The 13,750-nt window shown below is 41.1% G+C and overlaps 1 protein-coding gene across 2 annotated transcripts in view; it reads left to right on the top strand.

Annotated features, from left to right (window-relative positions):
* mtor (mechanistic target of rapamycin kinase) overlaps positions 1–13,750 on the top strand; it is an 82,055-nt gene that overhangs the window by 65,233 nt on the left and 3,072 nt on the right. For both annotated transcript variants that reach the window (XM_027288345.1, XM_027288344.1), the window contains 15 exons: positions 1,764–1,881; positions 2,451–2,648; positions 3,203–3,303; positions 3,468–3,564; positions 3,750–3,848; positions 3,993–4,115; positions 4,312–4,494; positions 5,158–5,292; positions 7,859–8,033; positions 9,519–9,654; positions 9,802–9,949; positions 12,420–12,542; positions 13,058–13,140; positions 13,224–13,296; positions 13,370–13,444. In XM_027288345.1, coding sequence (XP_027144146.1) covers positions 1,764–1,881; positions 2,451–2,648; positions 3,203–3,303; positions 3,468–3,564; positions 3,750–3,848; positions 3,993–4,115; positions 4,312–4,494; positions 5,158–5,292; positions 7,859–8,033; positions 9,519–9,654; positions 9,802–9,949; positions 12,420–12,542; positions 13,058–13,140; positions 13,224–13,296; positions 13,370–13,444 — 1,867 coding nt within the window. The remainder of the gene's footprint in view (positions 1–1,763; positions 1,882–2,450; positions 2,649–3,202; positions 3,304–3,467; positions 3,565–3,749; positions 3,849–3,992; positions 4,116–4,311; positions 4,495–5,157; positions 5,293–7,858; positions 8,034–9,518; positions 9,655–9,801; positions 9,950–12,419; positions 12,543–13,057; positions 13,141–13,223; positions 13,297–13,369; positions 13,445–13,750) is intronic.

Raw genomic sequence — 13,750 nt, 5'->3', positions numbered from 1 at the left:
CGCCGTGCTGATGGATTACACCGATACCTCTTCCTCTGCTCTTCTAAGCCCTGGCACAGCGTGCCATCTTTCCACTATCACCTTACCTCACCGTGGGAAAAGACGCAGAATGGAGTCTGTTTCAAACAGATGTCAACACAACACCAGATTTTTTTTTTTTTTTTTTTTTAAACTTGACATTCAAATAACTATCATGTGTTTTCAGATGCTGATTTAGGGGATTAGAAAATGGAAAGTTTCGTATTTCTCCAAATTGCTGGGAATTACTTCAAAGTCTTAAAGAAGTTGTTTGCTTGCGCTTGTGGGCTCATGGAAATATTTGCGGAGGATATCTAAAGCTCTCTCCTTTTTGATTTGAATATTAGCTGCTCACCAGTACAGCAGAGAGAATTTGACTGCACTGCAAGAGGGGCGACCTGGGAGCAGACATGTACATTAAAATGTACAGTTGTCTCATCTTGCCTTGTGCACAAACACACCGCTGTCATGTGCACCCTCCCATCTTATAAATCATACCTGACGGCACACAAGTGTGACACCATGCAGGAGTTTTTTTTTTTTTTTTTTTTTTTTTTCATTATATATTTTTGCATCTTCCAGACAGTGACTCTGGGTATCTGAGGAATGTTTGTTAGGGAAAACACCTGTACAGTGTCAGTCAGGACGAGTTCTCTCCAGACATGCTGACACACTTTCATGAATACAGGTCGGCTGTGTGGTATGGAGCACACCTGGACCGCTCAGTCAGACGCTCACATCCACACAGTCACATGCATGCCTTCACTCTCTCTCCAAAGAATTCAGTGTAATTGCACCACTATTTTATGTAAAATCAATAACCCTGGCGTCTTGTGTCTAAATAAACATGTTGTTCCAATGTCCCCAAATACCCCATCCTCCTCCGCCTCCTCCTTCTGCTCCTTCCTCAAAACTTGAACCTGTTAACAGTTTACGGAAACAGCTCGGCACAGACACACTGATCCCAAACTGTACGCTCGCATGGAAAAGCATTACATAATCCCAAAAAACAATTTATTGGATGAGCTCTGCAAACAGTATTCAGACTGCTGTCAGATGGGCTGACAATACAATGCTTGCCAGTTGCTCAGTTTGGTGTAGCTGTATGTGAATTATATGTCTTGGCCTTGCCAAGCACAACTAGTTTGACTATTTGCCCATAGCCATCTGTGTTTGTGTGGGTGATGGATAGAGCTAAAGTGCCTCAGGGATGCCACAGAGCTTACTGTCAGGTTCAATTAAAGGAGAAGCGGTTTTTATAATTGAAAATCTCCGGATGTAATCCTATAACCTTTCAGCAGGTATTCACTGCTGCCTTAAGTAGTGATCCTTTTGATAAATGCCCGCATGATTTCCAAGTCTTATATCATTATCTCGCTCCTTTTTAATGGACTGCCCTTGGGTGCAGTGTATGTCACTGCCAACTCTTTATAAGCAATGACAACATCAGTGCGGTTATAAACTCATAATATTTCTCATTTCTAATGTTTTCATGTGGTTACTTACTTACTGTAGAGCTTCTATAAACAACACTGACCTCAGTAACTTGTATGGTCTCATAAATAAATGTTTAGCTGTTTGTGTTGAATGCCAGAAAATGTCAGTGTGTTGTGCTGTGTTGGATACCACTTCACTGTTTGCAGCTTGCAGTTGGTGTAGAGTACAGAATAAGCCAAAAGGCTCTGATAATCATAAGAAAATCATAGATGAAATGTCTTTTTTGCCTCTGCCTTTCTTTCACGTAGGTGTTTCTTAAAGCTGGGGGAGTGGCAGCTCAGTCTGCAGGGCATCAACGAGAGCACCATCCCCAAAGTCCTGCAGTATTACAGCCATTCCACCGAGCACGACCGCAATTGGTACAAGGTCAGTCGCTCCCTTTCAACTCTAACCTTTCACTTTTGGCTTCTCCCTGGCCGCAGTAAAATCCCAGCTGTGTTTGGCAGGAGGTCACTCTGACACTGATGTGTCACTAGAAAAACCTTGGACCCCAATTTAATCGCCCTTTTAACCAAACATCTCATAACATGGTTGTTTGCTTGGCTTTTGTGTGTGCACGGCTCACTTATTTTGGTTATTAGACTTAGACTTGTAGTGCTGCTGCTGATGCATCAAACATATGAGGTGATGGAAGAGTTAAGAGCATCTCTGCTTTTTCTTGTCAATGCATGTGCCACAGGCTATACAGATGTCACGATACCCTCATACCCTTCTCCCCCATCCATCCTCACCACCTCCCTTCAGCTTTCACCATTTGATAGCTGGTTGCTAAACACAGCCAAACATCAAACTCTTATGTTTGGATGGGAAAAATTACAGCCCGCTGGGAGATATCTGTCCTTCGCTAAACTGAAGAATGACATCATGAACAAACATGGAAGTCATTTCCAGTCTCAGAAATCCAGTTTCACCCAGTTTGTACCATTTGTCAACAGGCCTGGCATGCCTGGGCAGTGATGAATTTTGAGGCCGTGCTGCACTACAAACACCAGAACCAAGGACGTGATGAGAAGAAGAAGCTGCGTCACGCCAGCGGTGCCAGCGCCAATAGCGAAGCGAGCAACAGCGACAGCGAGGTCGACAGCACTGACCACAGTCCTGTGCCATCACCGGGCCAGAAGAAGGTCAATGAGGTGAGGAGGAGTTGCAGAGGGTGAAGTCCTCTTTAATCCACCATAATCTGCCATTCAGTGTTCTCCTCTCCTTCCGGCACTCCCAGCACAACCAAGGTGGACATCTTTAGTCAAAATACTTCATAACTACACTGTCTGCATTGTATATGCAGTGTTTCAGCCTACTCAGGGAACATGCCTCACATTTCAGCCTCATGCTCAAAAGGTAGTGGCTGACTACAGATCCCAATATGCATATACTTTTTGAGAAAGCATCATTTTCGAGATGTGACAAAGTCCCTGCATCTTGTACAGTATTTTTTTTAAAAGAACAAACTTTCTTGGGACAAATGCCTTTGTCTGAAAAGATAGTATAACAGTAACACTCTCCCCCTGTCACTCTCTAGACAGAGCTTTGAAAAATTCATTTCAATCTGTGCTGCGACTAGCGACTTTCCACACTTGCCATCCCCCTGTGCAGTCAACACTTATAGTACAGTGTGTTCCCCAGTATAGCTTTTCTTTTCTTTGTGTCATGCATGAGAAATAATCTGCTGTGTCCTGTCTCTCCACAGGACCTCTCAAAGACGTTGCTCCTGTACACAGTTCCCGCTGTTCAAGGGTTCTTCCGCTCCATTTCACTGTCCAGAGGCAATAACCTGCAGGACACACTCAGGTGAGTTAAATGACTGTAACACAAGTAGTCCAAGCAAACAAACTGCAGCCATATTCAACAGAAATGGTGTGCTGGGATAGGAGGACCTCTAGTGGTTGATTGTAATAATTATGCAAGAAAAGAATTAGATGTAATCTTTGTCTTTTACTTTTTGTACTGTTCAGGGTTCTGACTCTGTGGTTTGACTACGGCCACTGGCCTGAAGTGAATGAAGCCCTGGTGGAGGGCATCAAGACCATTCAAATAGACACCTGGCTTCAGGTAATACATGCACACAAACACACACTTGAAATATAGGTAAAGAAGTGTAAAGAGTTAATCCCCATGTGAGAAAATGTAGTAAAAAATAACCCCAAAACTTTATTGTGAGTTTCTGGTCTCATTGTGTCAATACTACGTCCAGTTGCTGAGGTTTTATTCCATTATGACTTTCTTTTCCTGTACAGGTGATCCCTCAGCTCATAGCTCGAATCGACACTCCTCGAGCCCTGGTGGGTCGCCTCATCCACCAGCTGCTGACAGACATTGGCCGATATCATCCTCAAGTAAGTCTGCTTGCAATGTACTGATGACTCACTGGCTAATGCACTGTCTCATGATACAAAACAGAACCAAGAGCACATTTCCTATGGTAATTTAAAGCAGCACTGTCTGTGATGAGTGATAAATTGTTCTCTGTTCACCTCCAGGCTTTGATCTACCCGCTGACTGTGGCCTCCAAGTCCACCACCACGGCCCGCCACAATGCTGCTAACAAGATCCTGAAGAACATGTGTGAACACTGTAACACTCTGGTTCAGCAGGCCATCATGGTACAGAGATTTTAACCACTTATCTTTATGATTTTGTCGCAACAGAGCAAGTTTGTCAGTTGTATCTTCTTCATATACAGTAACTGTTGTTTTGTTTTTATTTTATTTATGCTTATTCCATGCATGAATGATCAACTTTAGAACAACAACATATTTTATACCTCTGAGTTTTGATCTTTGGTTTTTCCTCTCCTAGGTCAGTGAAGAGCTTATCCGAGTGGCCATATTATGGCACGAGATGTGGCACGAGGGCCTTGAGGAGGCATCACGTCTTTACTTTGGGGAGCGCAATGTCAAGGGAATGTTTGCTGTGCTCGAGCCTCTACATGCCATGATGGAGAGGGGACCTCAGACCCTCAAGGAGACCTCTTTTAACCAGGTGCATGTCCTTTAATACCGGAGTTGAATTAAGAGTTTTGTTTTGTTTAGTGCAACACAACAAACTCTGTTGCCTCTGTGTGGCTCATGTTCAACATAGATTACAAGTTGCATGACAGTTTGTTGTCTTGTCTGCCAAAACGACACCACAAATGACACTGTGGTTTTTTAATCTGTTGTTTTGACATTCAGTGAAAACTCAAATACAAATGCACTAAAAGACCATTTACCATTCCTGATTCACTTTCCTAAAATAATAGAAAAAAATAGAATGTGCTTCGTATTTAATCAGATCAGTTTTCAGTAGTAACTTTTCTGTTGATTAGTGTAAAAAAATAAAAAAGCTTAATTCATACAGTAGATTTCAAAGTGGTGAATATTTTTGTAGCCAATGTAAAATAAATGATATACATTTTTAAAAAACTATATTTAATAACCACAAACAAATTATGCTATACAGCCACAATTCATACCAGTGACCTCTCTGTAGAAGTAGTCTCAGATGTTTCCATTCTGGCTGCGTTTGCAGATGTGCACTATTAAAAAAAACTGAAATCGATTTTTAACATTCACTTTTATAGTCCTGCTTTGCCAAACCACTTTCATTTAATTGACTGAGTCATTGTACAGGAACAGAGTGTGTTTGTCTTAATTCATGCTGCAGGCTTACGGCAGGGACTTGATGGAGGCACAGGACTGGTGCAGGAAGTACATGCGCTCTGGAAATGTAAAAGACCTGACGCAGGCCTGGGACCTGTACTACCATGTATTCAGACGCATCTCCAAACAGCTCCCACAGGTGAGTGATACTACTGAGTCGCTGCGCTGAATGGTTGTACTAGATTTACCACATTCTAAAAACCACTGTGGTCTGCCTCAAGTAGGAATACTGTTTGCACAAAGATGTAAATGTACCATATATATTTCAACATTTTATATGTATAGAATATCAACCTATACTGCTGAAATGGCAACTCTAAGCCTCCTGGGAAAGTTGAAGCATCACACCAGGTCTGCATTCCTGTGTCCATTCCTATCTCTTCTCAGATGTGGTTATCTTTCATGTCCTGACTCGTTCTTTGATCGCACGACAGGTAAATCTGTACGCAGTCTCCCAGTCATGCAGAGTGGCATAAAAGAGGAGCACGACTGGATGATAACGATAGAGAAAAAAGGGGATTCTTTCATTCTTCCCCTTTCTGGGTGAAGTCATTAAACAAGATGCCAGAAATAGTGTTGAAAGATGGCAGGATGTGATGAGGCAGATGGATGATGGGAGTCAAATCGGAATGGCAGAAGATCATTGCATAGTGTCACTCATTTTGATATCGTACACTCAGTAGTCAGTTTATCAACTAAATTATGAGGGACACACAAATGATATCAGGTCGAATCTACTACAAGTTGCAGCTAATTTTCCTCTGGGTGTTTGTCCTTGTAATGACTTTAACTTATCTTTTTTTGGCCCAGCTATTAGCTTGTAGTATTAGTTGTACTATTATCCTTCAGCCTTTCACACAACCAACTGCTGTGATGAAGAATTGCTGCATTTTTGTTTCATTTTTCATTTGTGTAATTCTCTCAACAGCTCCCAAAACACAATTAAACGGTTTTCTTTAATTAAACTACATTCTCCTTCACCCAAAAATTCCAGAGTACTTATGAGCTAAATACATTATCATATATGCCACATGGATAACATGTTCATTTCACTATGTTCTGATAAACACATATTCTCTATGTGGGCGTGCACATGTAAACACTGCATTGTGATGAAGCTCTGCATAGCTGTAGATACTCTGGTGTTCTTCTCAGAGTCAGCTTGGAAAGTCGTGGGTGGATAAACTTTCCTTACACCGGGTCCCGATAAAACTGAACTGATAGATGTCTTCCCTCGCAGCGATCATCATCGTCGCTGAAGAATGACATTAAAAATAGCTCTCGCCTCACACAGCAAATGCAGGCGGCAATGCTATTTGACACTGGCATGGCCCTGCTCTCAGGAATATGCTTCCTGCTGTGACATTACAGTAAGCAGCATGAAATACACAGCAACATAATAACATGGTGGGAGTTTTGCAAATATTCTCCCTGTGGGTATTAACAGAGAAATAAGCCCTCTCCAGGATACATGTAAACAGGTCCAGAGCAGGCTGCAGCTGTGATGAAGTAATCATACATCAGCATTCAGAATTAAACTGTGAATAGCCTGCCATGGTCCAATTTGATCCAGTTTAAATCACTGATGGTTGAATGCAGAACAGTGTTTATCGATCGACATAGAAAGTGAAATGTTCCACAGTCATTTATTAAAGGTTGTGTGTAAACAACTTTTTTCTGATTTTTTTAGGGAACACTGGATCTTTAAGGGGAGAGAGCAAATCAGCGGTATAAACTACATAGAAGTGATATGCATCTTCTGAAAGCTGTGAAACTGAAGATTAATCTGAGATCTAGTCTAGTCATAAATGTGTAATAAATAATGTTTGTTTGTTTTTAGTTTTTCTGCTCTGTCCAAAACACCACATTAAGACACTAAGACTGAGGAACACCATCTAAAAGTTCATGCTGTGATGTGGCATCTAAAACTTCTAAAACTGAGATTTCTGTAAGCATTACATCCTTTAGTGATTGGATGGTAATCTCTTCTCTTCTGGAACTGGCTCTTATTTTAATCATGCATTGGCAAGCCATACATAATACAAGTTTTAAAAAAATAGTCCTACTACAATGAAATGGCTACTATGGGAATGAACCACATCCCATATGAATACAACTGGGCTCATTGAATCCACAAGAGTCCCAGTTTTCCAGTCAGACCAATTTATGCAGTTCCAATACTGTTTAGGGAGTCCAGTATGTAGAGGTATTCAAATACACTAGGTGAAAATAACCATTTCTACCTCATGCAAAAAACTACATGGTTTTTGCCCAAAGCTGCACAGGATTAGCATAAAGTGGGCATATCTGTAAAGGGAAAACTTGTGGTAATTCATAAAACCAATTTTCTTTCGTATATTTTGAGCTGAAGGGAAAATGGCCATGCCAGTTTTCAAGTCACTAAAATGTAGCCCCATTCATAACAAGCTAGCACGACATGGCTGGTACCAACAGATGCCTTAGGTCTACTAGTTTCACATGTCACCATCTACAGCTCAATACAGCCTCTGAAAGAGCAGCCATGGATTTCGGCATCTGCACTGAGTGGAAGAGGTTAACATGGATATGAGCCAGTGTAATACTCTCCATATTGATTCAGACTGTTGACAGGAGCTGTTTTGCCAAAGTCTGTTTTCCACAACAGACTAAACAACTGATTGTCTCTTCCTGTCTCACACCCCCCACCTCATCAACTTTCCACACAGCTGACCTCCCTGGAGCTACAATATGTGTCTCCAAAGCTGTTGATGTGCCGGGACCTGGAGCTGGCTGTACCAGGCACTTATGACCCCAACCAGCCCATCATCCGCATCCAGTCCATCGCCCCCTCCCTGCAGGTCATCACCTCTAAGCAGCGCCCACGCAAACTCACTATCATGGGTAAGATTCGGAGAAAATTGCGCATTTAGCTCATATTAGGAAAATAGATGAAAGAATATCTGTAGTTAAAGTCATACACTTTCAGCAGGCGTGCTCCATTGGATTAAAGAGAACTCAATATGAATAGAAACTTAAGCCAACAATAAGCGGCTCCAGAGCTATAATTTATTTTGAATACATCATTAATGGCAAAGTTCAGTATGTGGATAAAACATCAGACTAAAAATCTTCTTTATACACCAAAGCTGTGATGAGGTTATAATATTAAAATCTTACCACAAAAAAAAGACTTTTTTAAAACTCCTCGTTTTTTCTTTTCTTTTTCAAGAGAAATGGAGCATGTAGGTGCAGATGGATTTGTCAGAATCCTCCCAACCTCGTCACCATCAAAGCTCACACCGTCAATTGACATTCATTTAAATACAGATATAAAAAAAGTCTGACACCTTATCCCCTACTCTGCTTTGTGCTTTGAAAGACGACACTGAACTGCTCCTAAAATGGCACAGTGCTATAAAGTCACCTTGTCTTGAGGCCCAATCCTGAGATGATCAATCACAAATGGTTCAGTCTGCTTCACTCTGTCCCACCACACAATGTGATACCTTGTTCTGATGTATCCCATCAGTGTTACACAACATACTCTGAAAAAGATGATGGCCAATAAATCAACTGACCTCTGGAGCAAGACTTCAGATTAAGACCCGTCACCCAGTACAGACTTAGATTTACTGTCAGCGCTCTTATGCCTCTAGTGACACGCAATACATTGGTTACTGGGATTGTCATCAGAAGCACTGGGGATAGAACTTGTTCCATTGGAAGTATCAGGTAACTCCATTAAAGGTAGCGTGGCAATTACAGTGTCGGTGAAGTCATCGTAATGTCAGTTCAGAACACAGAGGACAGACCAAGATAGTGGAACAATTAGACGTGTGACATCATCAAATACATTTTCCTCTCGCTCAGAGGATCATGCTGAAAACGTGATTCAGCCTCAGAGTTGATGTCACAGTTCATTCAGTGCATTGATACATATTTTCCACTCCACATCAGCTGTTCAAGATAATATCCTGGCCTCAGTCAACACTTCAGAACTTCAACTGAACTTAACAAGTCACTTTCAGCACAGTACTTGTAAAGCCCTGCGCTCGTTGTGCTGCACAGTTTTTTTACCACAGCCTCTCATATCTGTCGTATTAGAGTGCCATTCCAAACCGAAGGTGACCATAAAGTAAGGGGTTTATTGGGACCAAACCTACTGTAGTAGTGCTGTGGCTCATATGAAATCATTTATTGCCTGCTCAAACTCAATAGACATTGCTTCAGGCGAAGGTAATGGAGATGCAGCTGCGGAGCAGCAGGGGAGCACCCTGGAGAGAAACAGCTATTACTGCCAAATCCAACTATATAATCATGCTTACATAATGCCCTAACCCTCGTCAAGCAGCATATCAGCGTTGTGTTTTGTGGCGCCCTCTGCAGGCAGTAACGGCCACGAGTTCATGTTCCTGTTGAAGGGCCACGAGGACCTGAGGCAGGATGAGAGAGTCATGCAGCTTTTTGGTCTGGTCAACACACTGCTGGCCAACGACCCGGCGTCCTTGCGCAAGAACCTCAGGTAGGCACACAGTCACATTCACACACACACAAACACATACAAGAGCATCACACATACACACATCCACACACACTTGCATAAGTTGTGAAATGAAATGATTGAAGCCTTGACCATAAATTGTACATGTGCTTGTGTTTCATTCACCAGCATTCAGCGCTACGCAGTGATCCCCCTGTCCACCAACTCAGGTCTGATTGGCTGGGTGCCCCACTGTGACACCTTGCATGCCCTCATCAGAGACTACAGAGAGAAGAAAAAGATTCTCCTCAACATTGAACATCGCATCATGCTCAGGGTGAGGAGGCACGAGCATCCACTAGGTTTCTACGTCCTGCATTTCAATAACTGAAAACAGACTTAAAAGGCATTTCCTGTCTACAGACCCATTGGCTGACTAAACCTCGCCGGTCAACCAGCATATGGAACAAGGCTGACAGATATTTAATGTCATTGTTAGTTTCTTACGGTCATCATAACTTACCATACTCTGAGTATTTTATTTTCAGCAGCAGTTCCACTATATTTGACATTTGACATTTCTCTTTGACGTGGAGATTAGATGGTAAAGAGTCAAATCGGCTGGTAGAATCCCAAAGCAGACCGCAGTAATGAAATGTTATGACTATAACTTCACTTCTAAAGTGGGACAAAGATGACATGTAGTACAACCAGCACGGGCATTATCCTTCAGAATGGAGAGCTGCTGCCTGGAGGGTGGCTGCAAACATCTTAAACGCAACAGTTAACCAGTGTTGTACAAAAATTAAACAGAAATAATTAGATGAGTATTTCTGGTATCAACTAGCAAGTGTAGCAACATTTAACCAACTAGTAGACTAATAGCACACATCTCTACTACATATGTGTTGTTTGTTTTCTCTGTCAGTCACTTAACTCACGCCTTTGGGGACAGTTTTATTCCCAAGGTGGAATTTAATTATGAACTCATGTGGTAGTCAGCTGCAGAGCAGAGCCACCTTCCTATATAAGATGAATTATGCTATGTTATTATATGTATTTGTGTATAAGAGCTTATGCCAGCACTTGGTCTCATTTATCAACTGTTTGCAAATTTGTAATTTTCATATTAAACACCCAGACTTAATACTAAATGGATTCATCAAAGCTGAGGAAGCATCTGTTTTCAGTGATTATCTCGATGAATACCAATCACTCTTTAATGAAAACACATTCACATGTCCTTAATTGACATAAATTAACTACATATCTCTGCCTTAGATAGCCCAATTAGTCGAAGGAAAACACAGACATATATAATCTCCTCGATAAAATGTCACTGTGGTAAGTGAAAGTGCCTCAGATGACATATGGGAGCAGAGACAGAGCAGGTTACAACCCCGAGAGTGGTGATTGAAAACTGCACACAGACAAAGGCATTGCAGCCAAACAAAGAAACCTCAAGGCTGCAGGAGAAGGGCAGAACTCAAGTTCAAGTCTCATTCATCCACAATGGGATAATGACATCATACCCAACCATGTCTGACAACAGACTGTGTCAGACTGTTAGTAGCAAACAGGAAATGTCACTCTGAAGCCATCTGTCAGTTCTCCATTATTTAGAGAATAGAGAAATGAGTCATTAGCTGCATATGAAAAACAGGCCCTTCATAAAAACTGGGCATATTTTCAAAGAAGCTTAATAGCTAGTTTCATCAGTAATGGTGAAAATTGAACTAAAACACGTCATGTGAAGTTTGCACAGTAGTCTAATTTCATTCAGATGTGAGAACAAATTGTGCAAACTGAACCTTTAAATGGTAATTGCCCTGCTCACAAATTTGCTTCTGCTGACATGTTTTGAATTTTGATTTTATTTTCAATTTTCTAATGGTGTTTGAATTTTTAATAATGTGTTACACCCAGATTAAGCTCCCTAAATGGCATCATATTAAGTTAACCAGTCAATCAGTCAGGCCATTAATCAGCTTCATGTGAAAGATGAGGAAGATGAGAGAGTGAGACAATGATAGAGCGTCTCAATGATAGATCACAGTTACTGTTTCTTTGTTAAACTTTACAGTTACATTAAAGGTGAAGCTGTTTGATACACACCTGCAGGGAAACATAGTCTCCGACATCTGAACCTAAAACAGTTATTAAAGCATTTTCTTTCCAAACAATTAACACTCTTACTGTAATGGGACCTGCTTACAGGCACTTTAATTTTCCATGACCTGAAACAGCCTCATATTTCTGTTTCCTACTTGCAATTACATTAACATGTGGAGTGTTTTTATATCTACCACTTATATTGCTTCATTTTGCTGTAGTAGGTATTAACATTCAGTTTGAAGAGTCCATCAACATAACTCATACATTAAATATGGCCCTTTTAAAAAGCAGCTCATACAGTAGCTGTGATATATAGTTTGTTCAAAATGCAGCAGAAACTCTAAAATCATTGCATGGATGAGTCATCTTAAAGTACTTTAAACAGTTTGGTGTTTGGCCTCAGTGGGTTTGTTTTGCATAACAGCTAGTTAATGACATCAGTCTCTGCAGTGAACTAAGTGATGACATTTTGAACCCAATCAGTCGTCATGCTGGTGGAGACCCAGGTTGGAAATAAGAGTCATTATCTGTTTAATATATTCTATTGCTCTTCCAAACTCTGGTGGCAAAATATAAAGAAAAATATACATAAAGTTGTAGTTTGAGATTCCTTTTTTATGTGCCAGTTTTAGTCTTATTCACTTGTACCTGGAAGTTCACATTTAAATTGTGCTTTCGTGATGCTTTTTCAGATGGCTCCAGACTACGACCACCTGACTTTGATGGAGAAGGTGGAGGTGTTCGAGCACGCCGTCAACAACACGGCCGGAGATGACCTGGCCAAGCTTTTGTGGCTCAAGAGCCCCAGCTCAGAGGTGAGATGCTCTGCTTCTTTACTGTGTCAGCACAGGGGAGGGTGGTTCAGCCACATTTGAGTGGTTTTGCGTCAGTTAATGAAGAACATGTATATGCAAATCTATAAATGAATATTTTTCCATGAAGCTGGACCTTTTTAGATTTTGGAAAGGTTTCTATATAATACAGAGGAAACCTGGTGAGGAGAGGGAAAAAGTGTCTCACTTTTTTAATTATTGAGGTAAATACAATAGTAGTGAAATAAAACAGTTGTGTTCCCTGAAGATTCAGTTTTCTGGGTTGTGTGTCCTACTTTCAAACCACTGACTTAGCAGGACTTAACAAACAGACCTTAAAATTGAATCCATTTTTAGGAACATTAGTACCTCGTGTGCCTGCTGTTCTGCATGTTCAAGTGTCTGGAAAGTTGTATCAAGCAGCATGCCAGAGATCTCTGTGCCATTTTCCACAGTGTTCTGCTCTTATGTTGTGAGCCACAAGAGCTTTCATAATGCAGATGTTATTTCTCTTTCAGGTGTGGTTTGACAGGAGGACCAATTACACCCGCTCCCTGGCCGTGATGTCCATGGTGGGCTACATCCTGGGACTGGGTGACAGGTGAGTTTCTCAGCAAGAAAGGTTGACGTCTCAATGACAGTTACAGTTTAGTGCAATAAGGAGACAATGTTTCTGTTTTTCAGGCATCCATCCAATCTGATGTTGGACCGGTTAAGTGGCAAGATCCTCCACATTGACTTTGGAGACTGTTTTGAGGTGCGAGCAGATTTTATTTAAATTATTTTTATTTATTTATCTGAGACTGACCATCATTACAACTTTCAACCAGGTCGCCATGACCAGAGAGAAGTTCCCTGAAAAGATCCCATTCAGACTGACGAGGATGCTGACCAATGCCATGGAGGTATGAAACTGCAGCGTTTACAAATACTTCACTACCTGATCCTGTCCGAACTGATTCTCTCGCCTGTGTCTTCTTTTATTTTAGTGAAAATAATAATTAATATTTTCCAAGTGTGCAGTGTTTTATAGAAAGTAATGACTCAGTGTCTTGTAATTAATGAGTCAAGAAGAAAGAGAATTACAAATGAACGCATTAAGAAATACAATTCAATAATGTTGGAGGTTCTCTTAAACAACAGGAAAAGTTTTTAAAGTTATGAATTTGTTTATGTTCAAAGCACAGTTCAATGATCGAAATATAAACTGA

Source organism: Larimichthys crocea, chromosome XV (genome assembly GCF_000972845.2).
Source record: "Larimichthys crocea isolate SSNF chromosome XV, L_crocea_2.0, whole genome shotgun sequence".
Taxonomy (NCBI): Eukaryota; Metazoa; Chordata; class Actinopteri; family Sciaenidae; genus Larimichthys; species Larimichthys crocea.
Note: the sequence above shows the minus strand (reverse complement) of the source record. Positions and strands in the feature narration are given on the sequence as shown.